Source organism: Calonectris borealis, chromosome 5 (assembly GCF_964195595.1).
Source record: "Calonectris borealis chromosome 5, bCalBor7.hap1.2, whole genome shotgun sequence".
Classification (NCBI taxonomy): Eukaryota; Metazoa; Chordata; class Aves; order Procellariiformes; family Procellariidae; genus Calonectris; species Calonectris borealis.
This window is the reverse complement of record NC_134316.1, coordinates 7,389,391-7,409,735: the sequence shown is the minus strand read 5'-3', so window position 1 is coordinate 7,409,735 and position 20,345 is coordinate 7,389,391. Positions and strand designations below refer to the sequence as shown.

The 20,345-nt window shown below is 39.9% G+C and overlaps 1 protein-coding gene across 10 annotated transcripts in view; it reads right to left on the bottom strand.

The window, feature by feature from the left end:
• MNAT1 (MNAT1 component of CDK activating kinase) overlaps positions 1-20,345 on the bottom strand; it is a 129,015-nt gene that overhangs the window by 86,995 nt on the left and 21,675 nt on the right. For all 10 annotated transcript variants that reach the window (XR_012673770.1, XR_012673769.1, XR_012673772.1 and 7 more), the window contains exons 2-3: positions 4,724-4,876; positions 2,991-3,064 (exon numbers count right to left, since the gene is read on the bottom strand). Coding sequence is in view for 6 of the 10 variants with exons in the window: in XM_075150871.1 (XP_075006972.1) it covers positions 2,991-3,064; positions 4,724-4,876 (227 nt within the window). In the remaining 4 variants the exon portion in view is untranslated. The remainder of the gene's footprint in view (positions 1-2,990; positions 3,065-4,723; positions 4,877-20,345) is intronic.

Here is a 20,345-nt window from a genome sequence, read left to right as displayed (position 1 = left end):
GCGGGCCCTGCTCTGGAGAGCTTACACACCGGGTTTTGAAAAACTAGCTACAAAGGTATGCTGGGGAAGCAGAAAATCTTGCAGAAAGAGCAAGCAAAATTTGCATGATGTCCAGAGGTTGTAACTTGTAGCAACACTCTAAGCTTTAACCTTGCCCCTCTCATCATATGGGCATAGACCTGACTTATTCCGATAGATGTTTCCACACTTTTCCCAAAGGCAGGTTTTAACCCTTTCACTTTATTTTTCTTCGTAGTGTTAATGACAACAAACTGTGTTTACAATGTTCTCAAATTGTCCAACTGATTTTTCTTCTAGGGAAAACTTGCTTTAAAATGTGGTTTCTATTTAAAGCCTTGTATAACACATTTTAGCCCAAAGCATTATTTAGTGGCTACATTATAAACCACTTCAAAAATGTGTTTTTTATAAAAGAAATCTTAAGAGGTGACTACCCTAATGTTTGTTTGACCTTCCTCTCTCACACTTTGGCTGTACCGCCCAACTCTTTTCTTTAAATAGAAAAAGTCTGTAGGTATGACAATCCTGATATGAAGGGGGAAAATGTGTTTCAAGTGAGGTCATATACCACATCAATGGAATAAAGACAGTGCAGTTGCTGCAAATGTTGGAGCTGACCTACCTGAAACATTTGGAAAAACTACCAGAATTGTGGCAGGGTCACATGAAGTATACTTATAGAGGATGTTTACATTTTGTCTCTGCCAAGCAACTACGTCATTTAATCCCCCACAACAACTTAGAACACAAAACTTACCAGCAAAAAGAAAACAGGGTAAAGCTACACTTTGACCATCCCACAGAAAAACTGAAAATCTGGGGCAGGGGGAGAAATGGGAAATGCAGTTCTCTGGCTCCCTATCTTCCTAACCTGGCAGCTTGAACAACCACCACCAGCTACTGCCAGCCTGCTGTACATTGGCCCCACAAGGCAAAACTTTGCTCTGCATGACTACATCCGTTCCCTTCTTGCAGTCTAGTTTTTCCACGTGCACCAACGAACAGTGAATTCACACACACACAAAAAACGAAATAACTACTCTCAGCAGTAACGTGTGAAGTAACCAGAGTCAAAGACACCTTTAACACATTGTTCAGCCATGCCACACACAACATGCACAGCAAAAACACTGGAAGAAGTCACACTACTGCTACATACCAGACAAATGTCAGGTGAAGAACTCTGCCCAGGAATGCAGGCAGGGAAGGGCTTGGGGAGATGGCAACAATCTACTAAGTTTGAAAGCAAGATGTGTGCAAGGAGCTTTGTCACCAGGGAACGGAGAACAGGGCTTGAATTCTTACCCAAGGTGGTGTTCTTGAACCTAACCAGCCCTCCAGCTTCTGGATCTGCCTAAAGTTAGTAGATCATAAGTGACCTCTTCGACGGTGAAAATTAAGAGCCTTCTGACTGCATCCCTTCTTTCCTCTCATCACCCTGGCTGTTACATGAAGAAATTAGTCATACTTTCTATTCCTTTTAGTATTTTAGGTGTCCTTTTTGGGCAACTAACTCCAATTCCTAACAACTCTATCTGTTGAGCTTCTACATTATACATTTGCAGGACCAGTCCAGTTACCCACAAATTCACTCTTCTTCACAAGGTTATGAAGACCAGCCATGAACTCTGCTGCTTCTAAACCAAGTTACCAGTGCAGGCTCTGGAACCATTTGAAATGTAACAACCTAATCCCAAGAGCTGGAGAACCATAACCTTGTGCAAAAGTTGATGAGATTCAGGCAACTTCAGGCAGAACTTCCAACTCCCTTGTTGCAGACGCCGAAAACCCCTGTAACAGCAGTTAAGTAGGAAACCTGTATTTAATACTACATAAATAAAAAGCAGTTTTCCTTTCCATGAGCACACAGATTCTTCCAGGATGCTCTGGCTAAGATGCAACCATTCTTTCTACTCATTCCCTCCTTCCCCTGCACTATCCAAAAAAATATACAAACAGAACAACACCCACATAGTCTCTTCCAGATATTTGGACCCGCACGAGTGTGCCTGGTGTTTCCCAGTCACACGATACAGCTCTCCAGCCTCAGCCTTCTAATGCCAACAAAAACATGATACATTACTCAGAGCAGTAAGTGTACTGGATACATTTCTACAAAACACCACAGTGCAAAGAGGAGCAAGGGCTCCTTTGAGAAACCAAAGGGGAGTAGCATCTCCATGTTATCCTTCAAATCACATTCCCTGCCCCTCCTGCATGTTCTAAGCCACCTCTTCTTCCTCCAGGAGAAAAAAAGAAAAGCCTCAGCAGCTCATAAAACCCAAGAAACAAACCATTTAGGAGTCACTCCTTTGAACACATCCTTGTTTTTCTAAGCAAAATCAATCACTCCACCGTAAATCACAAGTCACTCTAACTAAGAAGAAAATAAACTCTGTTGATAACATAGTCCCTTCCCAAAGGGCAAAGTTCTGCTTCAGCTAATCCAAAGAGAAAGAAATCAACGTCTGTTCCTAAACCTTCTCCTTCTGCAAAGCAACATAAAATGCTACCACAGTGGTATGTAAGGTCATCAGCTTCAAAGCAGCTTCAACTACTGTACTTGCAGAAGCAAAAATGATGAAAGACACCATATGGCTTCTGTCATGGTAGATAAAGCTAATGGAGGCAAATAATGAAAATTTCAATTTCTCCTCTCTTTGTTTAATCTTTCCCAGTGCAGCACCAACAATCCCCTGCAAGCCTTTCTTTTCCAGCTATAAAGCACCACTTCCTCTTTGAATCATGTTTCTTCTTTGGCAGATAAAATGTTTTACTTAATGATGTTCTACAGTTCAGCAAATATGATTAAAAATGTACAGAAAAAAGTAATTAGATAAACATCTGATACTATGATAAATCCTATTACAGAAACCCAACTTAGACATTCTCATAGGCAGCTGAATCAGAAGATAAAAGCCTACGGTCTCATGAGCACAGCACATCAAAATACAAGCATTAAGACTTACCAATTTCTTCTATTTCTTCCAGGAAATCATTATATTCACTTAGACTGGGAAAGTCATCCTCTCTTTTATTGTATCTTTGAGAGAAGAGAAACAAGCATTTATATAACACACAAAGATGCAATTTCAATTCAACAAGGCTCTTGATGCAAGTGTATTAAGTATTGACCTAGTTTTATCAACTATGTGCTTTGTGGCTCCCACAACTGACCAATGTACGGGATCTTTAAAAGGAGACAGAAGCACTTGTTTCAAAGGAAAGGAGCCAGCCTGGCGTAAATTGGTGCTATCTTTGCCTACTCTTTGCCAATTCCTTTTCCAAGGTTACAGGTAAACAGGAGCACTGAGGCTAGGATATACTAATTCCAAGCCAGTCCTTCAGCATGAGAAACCTGTTAACAAAGGCAGAGACAACAGTAACACCCACAAGAAAAGCTTTTCTAGAAGTTATCAGAAAATGGAGTTTGGCTTTGTGCCACAACAGAAAGCATGTCACCAGCAAACTGAAAATTCTACACAATTGTTTTATTTCATACCAATAGACCATTCCAGAACTCATTTATCCAACTCTTGATAGCTGGAAAAAGTTAAAAAGATGAAGGGACAACTGGCTAGAACATGGTAAGCCTCATTCTTCCCAAAGCTTTCTTCCCAAGAAAACATAAAGCTGAGATTCTGCCAGCTCTGTGGACCAAGATACACGACACCCAGGAGTATAAAAATGTAATCCCGAGAACTCAGGCCAAATTCCAATTTGGGGACATTTTTATTGCCTACCAAAAACTTATCTGGCAAACCCAAGTGGGCCAAGCATTTTACAATGTTTTCTGTTCTCACTATACTTCATTCCGTGTTTAGTCAACTAAGTTGACTTCATTCCAGTTTGACTTTTGTTAACTTCAGTAGACTTTATAATTAAACATCAAAATTATTACTACTTTCCACATCAGCATCTTGGTATTTAACGATGCAATTCCCCCACATCTCAGCAACATCATATGATTCATTTAGTATTGTACTAAGTCTTAGATAAAGGCTGCCAAACTTACAATTTACCTGTATATTCATTTTTGCACACACAACTCTCTCCAGGTTTGTTAGGTTCCATCAGACCCTCTCCTACCAAAACATCAACTGGCTTGCTTATTTTCCCTATAAAGTGCTGTTTCTTGGCCACAAGGAGTGAGATGCAATTTTAGACCTCATTTATCTCAATTCCAAGAGCTCTCAAATCTTACAGACTAGTAACACAAGGCTTGTGAGGAAGCATTTCCACTAACAATTGCTGTGTGAAGTAGAAAACAATGTGAACATAGCTTCTCTTCTGTCCATTTTCATTTTGAAGGGAACTGGCCTTCAACTGTCAGAACAGATCCCCAGGGAACAAAACAATCAAGGTCCTGTTTCTTGCCCCACTCCCATGTTCACCCCCTCAAAGGGAAAACAGCTGCAGTCCTCCGTATCTAGTCATCTTCACTTAGGAGGCAAGTCTTTGCCAAAGGAAGCCACAAAGAAACACCTAGTATTTTCTAATGCTAAGCTGGAATCCCTCAAGGCTAAACTGCGAATTCAGCTCTCAGTTGTTGCATAAAATCAGATTCTCTGAAATCCCTCCACGTTAAATGGAGTCAAGTTTTATGGGTTGTCACTTAAAAAAAAAAAAAAAATAATAATTTTTTTAAAATGGTGATCCACAAAATACATCCACCTTCTGTTATTTAACTTGTGACACTCACATTTTCAGCACTTTCTTCCGAATTTCCACTTCCTTGTCAACGGCAGGATCCTCAAAGAGCTGTACCCTGAAGTTACTCTTCCGCAGGGGGGTATCGCACTCCTGGCAATTCCCAGCCCCTCTCACAAACAGCAGTTCCACACAGCTCTCACATCTGCAGGAGAAAGGAAGGGGGTATAAAGGCAGATACATGTTAAACAGTAACTGAAACACAGGATTGTCCCCCTTTTTTGCTGTTTATACACACACACGCTATAAATACACAGTGCATCTCTCCTTGAATTCACTATTTCTTCAGCACCCAACAGTGACAAGGAGGCAAGCGCTCTTTACCATGGCTGAAAGGAAACAATCTCAGCAGCACAAATGCATTTATTCTCCCTGCCCAAACAACTCTGCCTCTTTGCTGAGACTGAAAGTTGATTCAAACGCAATGATGGGTTTTGTATCAAGGGGAAGCTTGTTTATTGACCCCATCAAACTGATTTCGCATGGACCAGACTGCAATATCCTTATTTACTCTGAGCAGTACCTTGCTGCACAAAAAGCCCTGTTTATTTTCTTGATGCCATTCATAGCGCAAGGTGCTATTCAGCACAAGCAGGGATACAAATCTTGCCCACAGCCTTCCAAGCATCTACCAATATTACCATGGAGGAACAGCTATAACAAACCTGAGCTAAACTCCAGCCCAACACAGCTAAAAGAATCGAAATACCATTTTTAGCAGCGACCAGCATTATGCAGCTCTCCTGTGCTTTCTGTTAATACTTTTAAAATTGCACATAAAATACACTTCACACAGAGCTTGCACAGAAATAAATCAAAAATGCCCTTCTGGTTTTATTTTTGCCTTAATGAAGATTTCAGATTTTATAAGATGCTTGCTGACCAGTCAGTTAGCATTTAATAAAGGAAGAACACACAACAAGAAAGCCAATTTTTAAAAAAAGTAGTTGGGTACTAATAATGTGCAAATTTCTAGCAGAGGACAACACCTGCTGCAGTCATTTCCTACTGCTGGGGAGGCAAGGGGGCATCTATTTATAGCTTTGCTATATTGAAGCCAAAACAGTTGAACATTAAGGGCTAAGCTGTATTGTACCTTCACAAACCCAGCACAAAAGCTAAACAAGTTAAGAGAAACAATACTGACATGATTGCAAAGGATCTTAAACAAAACTTTCACCCTGCTGACCTACCCCGAACTAAACGGGTTCCAGTACTTACAGAGGCAGAGCTGGCTAGAGCCAACCAGTTTTATCCAGCTTCTGTTTTCAAGATTAGAAAGTACAAGACAAATGCAATTGTATCTTACAATTAAAAAAAAAAAATTAGAGCAATTTTTTTTTTGTTAACACAAGTAGAACTACAGTTTCAAAATGCATCGTGCACAGCAGCTGCCAACATTAAAGAGCAAACCTTGAATTTACTTGGACATTTTCCTGTTCCGGAATCCCTCTAGTTAGAAAACCAAGCACATTTAAAGACAATTTATCTGGGAAGGGAAAGATCAAACCTTTTAGCACACTAGACCTGAAATTCAGAAGTTACTGGGACATCAACTCAAGAAGTATGCTTCTTTATGGAAAAATTATGAAAATATTTTAGCTCACTACTATGGTAGAAGGAACACTAAATACACGAGAGAAGGCAAGGCAGGGAAAGGGTTTTCTCCTTCCTCCCCAACCTGTCTATGCATGCAACAGCCCAGTACATAAGGACAGTTTCACAGTCTCCTTCATTTTGGCAGCTCGTGCTGTTTGTATGTCTCTCTCAACACAGCAACCGAAGCGCAGCAAGAAAACCTGCCTCCTCTTTCCTATTTTTAAGTTATAGAAAAGGGAGTGTAAAGCTACAGAACTTGGCAGGTGGATCCAAGTGCAGGTGTTTGTATTGTTTTTTTATCTTGGTATTGCCTAAGGACCAACAGAACCGGGCCCCCATGTGCAAGGTATTATGCACAGACAGTAGCACCTGAAACTACTTCACTTCCCTCCCCCCCTTCCCTAAATCAAAGACATTTCAAGTTTACACAGGACTTGACTACAGAAAAAAATCCCTCCTTGGAAAAGCACTTCGTACAAGTGCTTCAGTGCCTTCCCAAACTGGAACCAGTGTTTCTAAGGCTGGAAAATAGCTTTCCATACAAAAAAAAAAAGAGGTGAGTCAACACCTCACTATGGGAATCCCATATCAGGTGATCAAGTCCTTTTTCACTCACTCATGCACATCCACCCTTATTATTTATTCATAGATAATTCCTTCTGAATTCAAAAGGCGTTATATAGGACAAGTCAAGGGCAGAGCTGGACTCTGTCCAAATTCTGCCTCCTCTCCATCTCCAGATAGTTTTAATATGCACAGTTGGATCCCAAGCTTACTTCCTAGCAGGTCTGTCATTCTTGCCCCCACAAAACGCAGCCGATTTCCCAGCGATGGCAAACATTTTTGGTCACACATTTCCATCTCATTCTTGAAGAAGGAAAAAAGCCATCTCCTGAATCCCTCTCAAACGAGTTCCTTTTGGTTTCGCTGCAGACCACTAAAGTCCAAGCACATGCAAACACCAGGAAGGCAGATCTCAATAAAGGTAGATTTAATAAATTATTTAACATCTTGAAATAAAGATTTCAAAACCTGTCTTGACAAAATTTTATCTCACACTAAAATATAAAAATACAGCATGACTTTTTTTTTAAAAAAAAAAGAGATGCAGCAATTTATGTGCCTTCACCTGAGGTACCCAGCCCATGCAACAGCCAGACATCCCGGGCAGCACAGGGGGACACCCCAACACCACAGCTGGCATTACAGAGCTCCCTCATGGCACATAGATGACATCAATTCAGGTGATCCTTCCATTTCTTTAAAAAATGGAAACGCTTCTCCATTTGCCTTAGTGTAAGGACAGTGTGACTATGGAAGCAGGACATCATTCAGTGCATCTTTTATTGGCCAACACATCATACATGGCTTTCCCCAAATGAGCAAAGCACAGAAACACCTGCTTAACTCCCCTTCAAACCATGGCCAAAACAGGTGGCCACATGTTTTCTTAAATTAGGAGCCTTAAATTAGCAATTTTTAATATGCATAAATGTATTATGTATGCATACATGCTACATATATAAACTATTGATGACAAATGTTCATGCTTAAAAGTCAGGTCTATACATTTGTTCAAAACCGAGTATGTCTGAAAACAGCTTCACATGAGGTCTAAACAAACACTCAGGGTGTGATATTGCCAATTCTCCTCTTCACACTGAGGTTGTACAGCCTCTGTGATCTGTATTCTATTTCACACATTCACTAAAATCTTTCATTACCTTTTGGATTTAAGTTTGTATCCTGAGAATAGGTCATCTGGATTAAGACATCAATAGAAAATGCCCAGGGAGCTACATATGTGCAGATGACAGGGAAAGACTATTAGTAATGTCACCAACAAAAGCAATCACAGCACCCCCAGGAATAACAGTGTCCTGGTCTTCCACACGAGGATAATAACCATCAGTACACTCACTTTCATTTCCATGGACACTGGTTTCATCTGACTTGTTCTTCCCTTTCATCCCCATGAAATATTAAACAAATGGCTCAGTCTCTACGCAGTCTAGAAGGACGCCACATTTTTGAGTAAAGCAAATAATAAAGCATCTAGATGGTTTGGCACCATCAATGCACAAATAGCACTACATGCCTTCACGTCAGTGTTCAAGGACTTCAGGATCAGGATCGTACTAAAAATGCTTTTAGTACATTGCAAAAAACAAGCAGAGGTTCCTCTCCAGAAAACTCTTAGATATTTATCAACTAAATTACACTTACTGGAACCGAGTGTTTGTTTTGGACAGTGTCTTTAAAGGGTACAGGATTTCTGCCCTGTACTGCATTCCCCACACATGCACACATACACTTCATGGAGGGATGATGGCAGATAAGGAATCAAACCTCTTGGACACTGAACGGATGAAAATGGCTTACAACATTAACATAGCTTGATGGTGCTCCTTACTTTTCTAGCTTGGCTGGCAAGAGAGCAAACAAAACAGAGTAAAGGAAGAGCTGTTCTCACAAGTAGGAGTACAAGATATTCTTTCTTTTAAAATTTTAGATTCTGCTGAGCATAGCAAAAATTTGCAGGACTTCAGATATGCAGATATTAATCATTTCAGAGGAAAAAAAAATCTTTATGGCTTTTGATGTTGACTAGGAATTATTACACAATGAGTTACTACCGTTCTTTACAAGGCTATTTTTAGTAGATATAATTATTAAACAGTATCAAATATTTAGAATCTCTAAGCCCCTCTTCAGCTTTTATAACCAAGATGTTTCTGTTATTTAAACTAACATGCAAAACAAATGATCCTCTCTACTATGGAAAAAACAGTTTAGATTAAAAAATAATAATACAGCCTTCAACATATAGCCAAGACCTGAACCACAAACAAATGGAATTGAAAGAATCAGCAAAAAAAAAGATGTGTTTTCACTTGCTCCTCAATTCTGACGTCAGAGGGAAATTTGATGGCAAGGGAACATTAAAAACCAACGGAAAAAACCCACACGTGAGAAAGCTTACAGAAAGACATCTAGGTTTTTAAATCAAAGATGCTTCCAGAAACATTCACAGGCTTTTTGCTTAGCTTGGGTTAGACAATTTTGTGTTCTTGTACAGAGATCCTTGAACTGAGACAAGAGCGGCCTAATGTGGAACATGCAGGTGTCAAACCTGTTTATTTTGCAACCTCTAGTACATTTAGCAAGTCCTTATAACCCACAGTGGTTTCTGCTACATAGCCAAGAGTTCATCTACTATTTGCAGTCAGCCATTGCAGGTTTATTTTCTAGGCTGGTGGACTAATAGGCACAGCCTAGAAGGCAGGTTCTTCCTAGAGTCTGCAGCAATGATGACCTCTGTGATCCAAAAAGCTAAAGGATCTGAGCAAAAGCAATTTTTTTCCCATGTTACAGCTTAGGGATCAAAAGCAGAGGAAAGAGAAAGAGCGTGACTGCAATGACACCAAACACTTCTGAGCACCTCGGAATAACGGAGCTTTTAAGATCAGTAGCTCCCCGATGAGAAGGGTGTTTGGGACAAAAATAAGTTTTTTCCTTTTCACACCTCAGCTTCAGGAATCCTTATTCAAATACTTGCAGAAGCAGCTGCCTATGTGTTTTGGGCCATCTCTTCCCTGCCCACCAAATACAAGAGGGAGTTGGGAGAAGAAGACACCAATTACTCTTTCCTTTTTCCTCTGTTCAGATTCTGTGAAGTCCTACCGATGGGGATTTTGCTGTTCTCACCTTGTAAGCAGACAACAACAGAATGCTCTCAAAACCTTATTTGGCTGAAAAACCCACCATGGGTCTGCCTTCAGCTAGTAAATAAACGGGTCTCACAAGCAGCCCATGCGCCATGTAGAGATTACAGCTCGTTATGGCAATAAAACACATCTTGGATTTCAGGCAGAAATCACAACTCTATCAATCAACAGATGAGAATTTTTGGTTTTTAAACACTGTTGATAGGCTATCTTCAGTTGTCTGCAGTTCCCCTCTGTTCAGCCCACAGTATCATGCACTGCAAGACAAAATCTCAAGACATTACTTTGCTTTAATTTAATTTTTTTTCAAAAGTATTGAGACTCCAGAGAGCTGATCTTAACCCCTCCTTTAAACAACAAAGCAAAACCAAAAAAAAGACTCCGATACTCTGCCTATATCTGTATTATGTCAATTCTCAGCATCATCTGCCAAGCTGCTGAGCATACAATCCTTCTTTTAGACTATTTATATCTTTTGGGAAAAAAGGATGCACACACACACTTTTGTTTCATTTTTGTTTTGTCAGACGAGTTCTGCTTCATATTGCAGAAAGGAGGAGGTTAAATGAGCCCAGACATCTCAAAAATTTAGGAGACACTCAGCCACAGTTAACCCTATTTTCCAAACACCCATATACATACTCTGATATACAGACCAGTTCATCTCAACTGCACTCACAAGAAACAAAGCAGACCAGGTAGTTGTTGAACTACAGCCTTGAATGACTGGCATTTTAAGCAAAAGAGAGACATACTGAGTCAATTAATAATAAACAGAAACATTTCCACCACCCATTGTGTTTCAACATCTCCATTACAAAACCATTTCAAGTGGCTTGGACCTGACAAGAGAGTTTGCAGCAAGCTGAAACTTAACTCACATTTATCCAGTACAGATGAGCCTTTTTTTTTCCTAGGGGGAAAAAAAAAATATTAAAGAACCTTATATGGTATTAACTCTGGATAGTATAGAGAAAATATTTCTATAGGTGGTTCTTTATGAGATACTGCCGCCTAGGCAATTAAGCACACAATCATAAAAAACATGTCTTACAGCACAATTATGTCAATTTGGTCAAACAACAGGCCAATACTTGATACGCCAATTCTTGACACTTCAAGAGCAGCTGTGCAGCATTGAGAAATAAGTGTTTTCACAATGACTAGGCATACCAAAATCAACCGAGAATTTACCCAATGTACCAGAACAACTACTTCAAATCCATTACAGTCTACTGGGCAAACACATGCACTAAAATAATAATTCAACTATGTCAATAACCCCTTTATTATGCTTTATTCTCTTTGAATAAGAACTTCTGCGAGTTTTCAGGGTTCTCAACAAACAACACATTGGGTAGCTATCAGGATTAGCAGCGGCCCACAGCACACCTGAACTTAAAACACAATTACGAAATTTTCTGTGCCTGCCCAAAATGCAGAAACTACACCTTTTTTAGACATGATCCAGTTTAATATTGTCCATTGTCTCATAAGACAAACATACTTATCATTAACAAGTTCAAGATCTCACACTGAACTCCATACAAGACACGTTGCTCCCTTCTCCTTCCGTATCCATTTGTTACCTCGTGAGAAAGTCCTACGCCATGGTGTGGCTTGAACTGCCCCCAAGGCTGACAGGTCTTACTAACTCAAGTATTTTCAGCATTCACTTACTCAGTCTTACGAAACACCTGCATATGCCAGAAATCACACTGGGAAAAACTAAAACACAGACAACAGAAAATAAACGCTTTGGGGACCCAAAATAGTCACAACGAATCTTTTACTTGATACAAAACGAGGCTTCTACCTTCTGTTCTGTACTTTCAACGCATTTCACAGTGCAACAACGGCATGTGGATGCAAGACAAGGAAATACGGCTATACAGTAAAAGGGAAAAAACATTATGGCATGATGGGATATCCTGACCACATTACTGTGGGCTTGTCACAAGACACTCCCATATTTCATGTCTAATCTCAGAAAGTAAGAAGATAAAGTTGATAAGACACACATCTGTAAGAGAACCAGGCATACGACCAAGGTTTTCCATAAAAACAACGGTGGTTTGGGGTCTCAATGGGAAACATGCAAGTGTTTAAAACTCGCTCAAAAATCAAAACCTTTACTGATCTCTTGCAAACATACCTGCTGAATGATCTGCATATGTTGGCTCATCTCTCCCAGCTTTTGGGAGGAACTAAGCCAAATTTCTGCCAAGAGCATCAGCTTGTATTTCACTCAAAGCATAAAAAGTACACAGTCCAGTTTCCTTAAGCTATTCAAATACAGAGAGGCAGTGTGGGTGTATGTATACACATTTAAAAACAACTGAAAAAAACAGCCTGTTGGAGCAATAACTGTATTAACCATGTTCTGGATAGCTCTGAAAACAGTGTCAGTGCTCGAAAAGCAATTTGTAACGAAGAACTGTCCTCTCTACCATCAAGCTTGCTTGGTTTGGAAAGACTGAAAGAACAATCTGCTATGACAAAATCTAACTTGGAAGCTCCTGCATAAATCTTGTTTTACAATACAAGAAGATCAACTGTTTCCTTTTATGTAATTTGTCAGAAATGAGTGACCAAACTCAAAGATTAGGACACCAACTCTCATTCTCATGAGTAGCAAAAGTCCTAACAAGCTTGAGTTTATATATGCGGCCTAGGAACACCAAAACTGTATTTCTACATATTAAGTCAGCACCAATGCCAAAAAAAGCTGCTGTAACGTGCCTTCACACTGCCATACACTGTTCTTCCCCTGCTGTCCTCTCCCGCAGGCCAGAAACAAACATTCGCGCAGCCGCATGGTTATTTTTCAGCTAGATGAACTCTCCCATTTGGTTCACCACACAGTTCACAAATGCTTGTACCAGCACATAGCAATGGGCAAAGTGAAGGTAGGAACGAGCAACCAGGGCAAGAAAGCTTAAGCAGGATGTTGCCAAATATGAAATCCCAGGCAACGCAAGCATATCACACCACTATCATGAAAGTCTTGAAAGCCAGACATGTTTAAGACTCATTCATTAGGGAAGCTGAAGCATGAAGAGAACAGGGAACAGGGACTGTGTTTAGTACCAGACAATGCAGTTAGGTGCCCAGCAGCATGGGCAGGCACCTTTGTAAACACCACCACATACCTACACAGCTTTGCAGATCTGCTCTCGAAGCGGAACTAGGAGAACCCTCAAGTGAACTCCAGGTCCCAACAAGTTCAGCAGTCAAACTTCCTGCAGACTTCAGACAGGTTAGGGCATCCCACAAACAATGCTCCCATTCAGGCAGCTTCCCGTGTACTGACACTGAGAGGGCTTTGACAAAGGGAGATACCCCAACTGCAGAGATGCCTGTGACATGAGCACCAGCGCCAGTGCAGCTGGGCTGCAAAGCAAGGGAAGAGGATGGCACCACAGCAGGCAACCTCCGGACAGCTTAAGCTGATGTAGGATCACATCCTCAAAAACTCTGGCAATAGAAGACCCTCCCCAGCATTCAGCACACTCTTTACAAACTGTGTAATAACATCTGAGGCAAGACAACTCAACTCTAGGAGAAACACTTCCCCTGGAAGAGGGCTCCTCACCAGCGTCGATGGAAGTAACCACAGCAAATCAAACCTGTGGAGATGCCCAGCATGGCCAGAGATCCCCAGAAAGGTCCTTTCAGTCTGAACAAGACCCCAGAACTAAGTTACCGGGGATAGCCACTGGGTAGGAGAGCATAAAAAGCTGTTCCTCTCTTCCCAATCCCTGAATTCAACAGCACCCAGTGATGTTAATTAAAATTTGTCCTTCCCTTCCCTCTTACAAAGCTTTTATGGCATAGCCAGCTATTTTAGCTTGATCCAAAAGTATAAGGAGAGGGAACACGACCCAAAGAGTGTCCATCATTATTTCAGAGTACTTTAAGCTGCTTGATCAACACACCTCTAGAAAGGTGAGTTGAAGCAGTTACAACACAACCAATACAAGAACGGGTGGGGTAGCAGACAGAGGATAAGTATTTTTCAGAATTGCTAAAAATAAAAGAGCCAAAAAGTATGTCACATTATTTCAGAATATTTTAAACAAAGCATGCAAGATTACTTTACAGGCAAGCCCTTCCTGTAGAAGGCAACACAACTGAACAAAACAAATCCATGCATTTGAAACAAGTCACAAAGTCACTGGGAGCTCATCATTTAAAGAGCACCAAGGAGAGGAAGAGACATCCCTATACCAATTAAATAGTAGCTCATGGTCCCTCTGCAACGTGACACAATCATGAAAATGTTTGTTGCAGATGCAACCCAAGGATGTATCAGAAGAGCTGCTGCTGTCAAAAAGACAGAATCACCAGCAGGATGTGAGAAGATTTCACCTGAAATGACATATGCAGTTCTGGTCACTCACACTCAAAGCAGATGAGCTCACTGTATAAATGCAGAAAAGGGCAACTAGGATGATCACAAGATTGGCAAGACTGGCTTATCAGAGGAGTAACAGCAGAAAAAGCTACTTAAACTAAAACAAAGAGATCCAACTAGTAGAGTAAAAATTTATACTGGAAATTGTAGTTTTCACCAGCCACCATAGAGAGAGTCTGGAACCACATCCAATAGAAGTTACAGGGCAAAAATTAGTTTCAAAATGAAGTTTTATAAGCTCCTGAGGAAGATTTGATGACCTGATTGTCTTCAACAGGTAACTAGATTTGATAACCAAGAAAGTGCCACCAGTCCTATCTATGGTCCTAGCGACGTGCTCTGAATTCTGAAACCCCGAGACAACAACTCAGGAAGAAAAACAAAAAAGCAGAGAGAAAAGCTAATTTTGGTGAAGATATTGAAATATTATCTGCATCTTTGAATACTGAAAATTTTTTTTAAAGGACAACATGCATGGCACAGATGTTCTACACCTCCTCCTTCTGCTCATTAACAGAAATAACTCCTAACCATCAGCCTAAAGCAGTCTTTCATAAATTACACAGATTTGTATTATTTTATCAATAACCAATTAATTTATCATATCTGGCATAAATCATAAAACGCATATATCTCAGAGATCAAAACTTGATTCATTTGAATCGATTTTTTTCACCTTGTGGAAAAAGAGAGAAGGTAAGATTATACCATCCTGCTTGCCTTTCTTTAATAGATGATACAATAGCACAGAAGAAAACTAGAGAGGAAGATTCTCAGCTTATTTCAGATAGCACATGTAATTTAACATGAATATATATTCTACTAGCATGTAAAAAATCTTCTGATAGCAAGCACATATTAGCTGATGTGTACTTCTGTACACCTTGCACTACACCATGCCTAGCTCACAAGTAAAACAAGTTTAGATGAAACGACTTCTGTGCAGCAAAAAGTGGTGGTCATGACTCAACAAATCATCATTCCCACCTCTTCATCAGTCCGATACGGCCTTAGGGAACAAACTGCTTCCCAAGATTGCTGCCTTTTCAGTGAGACAGACCAAAAGCACCAGTAGCCTTTGAATACTAAGGACTCAGCAGTATTTTTGTTGTTGAGAGCACTCCGGTTTCCCAGACTAGTGTAGGTAATTTTACATCATATCCCAACTCCCTACTGGAATTTCAATTGATTGGGGCATTCTTTATTTGCTGCCCTAAAGCACCGTTTAGAATGACTTGCTAAATCTCTGTTGCCTTTACTATTACAATTTCAATAGCTGGATGTCAGAGACGGAATAATGATCTCTATGCAGTCCTTAAACACCTTACAGAGCAGAGTCTGAATTATTCTTAACATTAAGTTGCAGAAAATCTCATCAGAAGAAAGAAAAACAAACAAAAAACCCAACTCAATAACATTTTATTGCCATCTTTCATCCAAACACAGGCTTAATCCTTAAAGAAATAAGCCTGGGCAAGTATCTTTTAAAAGCAAAGACTGGCATCTTAAAAAAAGAAAAATCCACTTGCAGAGAGTGTAAGGTTTATGTACTTGTTTTTGAAAATGTAGAAAAAATATTAAAAATATATATATCTTTGACATGCAAGATACATGTAATAATAATAATTAAAAAAAAAAAATCTAAGCCCCGTTCAGGGCTTGCTGAACAAGTTCACTTCAACATAATCACACACAGAAACAGGGGTGCAAGGGACCCCCGGGGTCATTCCCTGCATTTCTACAGAGCCATGCATTAGACTGTCCAGAGAAATCGGCAGAACATTTGTCCCTGAACATGCCACAGGCCATACAGAGCTCTGCAACCCAGCGGTAAGGTTTTGACAAATCTACTTGTTTTGTAACCTAAAAAAGTTAAAGGAGATGTAAAGAATGAACCCAAAACCAAGTTAAGGCATCTCTTGTTGCAAGGGATCGCTTATTTAGGAGAGTCTGTGCTAGCCTTGTGCCTAAAGCTCATTGGTGTCCTATCACTTCCCAGAGCCAGCACTTTTGATCCATCAATGATCTTCAGCATCACAAGCACCTTATCACGCTCTGTGGCTGCAGTCTCTGAAACTGCAGCACTAATAAGGCAAGTTAATAGAGTTTCAGGTTTAGTTCTAGTTTCTGTAACCCAACAGATTTTATTGCATTTTCTTGAAGAAGCTTCTTTATCTCACCAATCTTCATTTTCCCCAGTATAAGTGCAAAGGAGATATTCATTACAAAGTCCCAACAGTAGCAATTCAAACAGCTTCCCTGCCTCCCCAGTCTCATTTGGGAATCTCCTACTTCCTACCAATTTTTAAGGGTCATTCCTCACTTCATTTTCACATAATCCCTAAACAACCATTATCACATCTTTTCTCAGCATGAGATAAAATATAGACTGTGCTTCATAAACAGTGGAGACCTTAAGATTACATTCTTGGTGGGACACAGCATGATAAATATTTCAGGGATGTCTTGAAATACCCTACAATATACAACACGTGGCCAGTGAAACAATCTCAAAAACAAGCATGTTTTGATTTATTAAAAAAAGAAGGAAAAACACACCAAAACCTCCTCCCCTCATCCCACGCTGGCCATTGAGCAGGTCAGATTGCAATTTCCTTTTTAAGGGTGGCAGAGATCGTGACCTACTTAAAGCCTGGTAGGGAACATTTTTTTTGCACTGTAAATTTAATCATTCGAAAAAACCGTTTTTTCCTCAAGCTTAAAAATAAACAGCAATTACTATTTTAGTACATTAAACCAGTTGGCGAACATCACGCGAACTTTTTGAAGCTAAACTGTAAGGTCACATTCAATGCAACTACTTTTAGAGGAAGGTATTAAACAAAAGTAAGGGGGACATGTCAAACCTTCATTAGCTATGCTGACATCTCAACCATTTCCTACAGTTTGTAGGGAATAAAAACCCAGCCCTATTTCAGTGAAGTTGGAAAAGTAGCTTCACAGATTATCAAACAGGACTAAGTAAGCAAATACATTACTCACCATACCAAAGAGGTAACACAAACTGTTCTCTCAAAGTTGCAGCACATTTCAAACAATTTTATCATGATGAAAATTTGTGATGCATATTCATTCTTTTAATATTTGTCAGTAGAAGAGACAAGGAGAATCAGTTGCACAATGTGGGAGCAAGAAGCAAAACAACATGTATTAACAGAGGATCAAAAAGACAAAAGCAAAAAAAAATTGTATTTTAGCAAAATACATTATACCCTTGTTTGTATTTATATCAGTACCTGTTATGCCACAAACCACACAAAACAGAACACCCCAGTGTAGTTACTCAGCAGTGGATGCAGGCACCGGGACAACAGACTGCAGAGAATACGGGGAGGACAACACACAGCTGTCTCCCCACACTGATAAACTGATCACGATTGAATTGTTGTCAAACCATTTGAAGTCAGATAAAGATCCACAAATCTGTTCTTCATTATGCGCAGTTCCTCCCATGCATAAACACCAAACTCTGAGCACAGATTTGTTGGGCATTTGTGTGTAGCTCATTATTTCTGTGTGGAAATGGCTTGGAAGAAGTATTTTTGAATGCCTGTTTTAGCATAAACCCCACCTGCCACCCTTTGTAGGGCTGGTCTAACTTACTCGTTTTGCAGAATATTTTTGTTCATTCCTATCTCTGCATAATGTTAATTGAAAAAAAAAAGTTCTCAAAATTTCCATTCACTACTCCAGCTGTGAATATCATGCAGACAACCAAAACCCACCATTATCCACGGCTACAGCCTTATGCTGCGTGGCACCATAGACCACTAGTCCCACTGATTAAGTAAAGAGCCATTGAAAACAAGTAAGGAAATGGAAATCTGGCCCAAGATTCAGATGACCAGTTCCAGACAATATTTGAGCTTATCTATTTTATCCAAACATCAGCTGAGAACCATTCAACAATGCTGCAGGTTCTCTCATAAACACCACACTGCTCCATAATTATACAGGACCTGCACGCGTATTCAAAAGCAGTATTTATTTAGGCTCACAACAGCTGTATTAAAGCCATGTGTAAAGAACATTGTTCCTGGTCTGAGAAACAGCGAGTAGTATTTTTCTTATCCATATAAATCATACACAATAAATGCTTGATATTATCTAGTGCCACCAAAGCAGTCAAATTAAAACAAATAGGGAGAGTATACCCTTGAGTACATAACTCTAGGAATATTAAAAGCCTTTAAACACAAGATTTTATGGTTTTTATATGCTCCTAGCCTCATTCAAATAATAAGCTTATACACAATAATGAAAAGGATTTCTTCATCCACCACCACCCACTCAAAAAAAAAAAATCAACACATCTATTTTACATGTGAATTTTTGATCCTGCAGACCCTCCAAGAAAGCAACAGCCACTAGCAAATTCCATGATGACCAACAGATTGGGGGACCCAGTGTAAAGAAACCCAAAAAAGCAAAGGATCAGTTTTTCAGAAAGCAATGACCCCTCCAATTGCTGACATTTTGGAGGTGCCAACTTAACACCGACCGCCTTTAACCTTCTTAGCCAAAGCAAACTGCGTATGCACAAAAGATAAAATTCTCTCTACTCAAAAATGAATCTCGAAGGAGATCCCAGACTGTGAATTATCTACTCTCACCATTTTATGGAATTATACATTACTATGAATTATTGGGCTCAATCCTGCAAACTTAATGCACAAACTGTCTTTGATGTCCAACAGGGATAAACTGGGCAAACAAGGCTCCTTCCACCAGGGCTTAGGCACCAGTTTTCCGAACAGTTGTGTGAAATCTGCATTTTTCAGATTTGAAAGCATGAGGCTTAGCGCTGTGGCACACATTTGGGTAGGTGATTACTTGTGTGCTGAGGACCATGACTGTTCTGTAACATGCTTACACAGACAACTTCTCCCATGTAAGGGTTCACTCCCCCTCTTTATAGATAAAACTAGCATCTAAAAAAAAAAATTAAGGTCCTTCTCTGATTCAGTTTAACTGCTGTTACTCGTGAGTGCAAGAAAGACCTTTTGCCACAGTCCATCCTTGCAAAATGAAGTCCTTCAACTCATCACCAGTACCTATGATTAGCAGTCTACTTCATTTAAATCCACACTCCTGCTATCTATAATACAATTTCAGTGAGTTCTCTAAAGCTTTCAGATCCCCATGAACTTAAGCTCCTCCTTAACTTTGGAACTTTTATCTAAAGGGCAATCCAAGCTGCTTCGACTCCCTAAAACCACATGCAACATTTTGGATAGAGGTATAAGGTGTTCTACTGCTTACCAGCATTTTCTCCAAGAAATATTATGATGCTACAGAAAAGTGATCATCTTACCTACTTCCACAAAGGACATAAGCCAAGTTTACTAGTCAAAAATAAAAAAAAGGATGCAATGATAAGGAACAGATGGGTTGTTTGTAGATACTGAAGAGTGCACCCTCACTAGTGGAGCCATCATGCACTCAACAATTAAACCCTGAAAAGAATCCAGTTACCAGCACAGTTCACGACTGATGGTGCCATTGCGCAACAGAAGTATTTGAAAAGCAACTAGAGCCTTTTGCATTTACAGCCTATCAGCCTACCCAGGGCAGAAAACACCATACTGGGTGTTTTCCTTGGAAAACCCTGTAAAACAAGTTTGGCGACACCCACTGCAGCATGACCTGAATCCAATGTACAAAGTTAACCAGTCTAACAAAATTCCCCAGTAAAAAACATGCTATGCTTGGTCGTGAGAATCATAAATATCAGGCCACATTCCCAAGATGACTGAACCCAACATAGAAAGAAACACACCTCTGTCTGTACTGGTGAAGCATAACCATTACCTGCTGCCCTACCATTACCACCTTCCCTCAGCAATCTA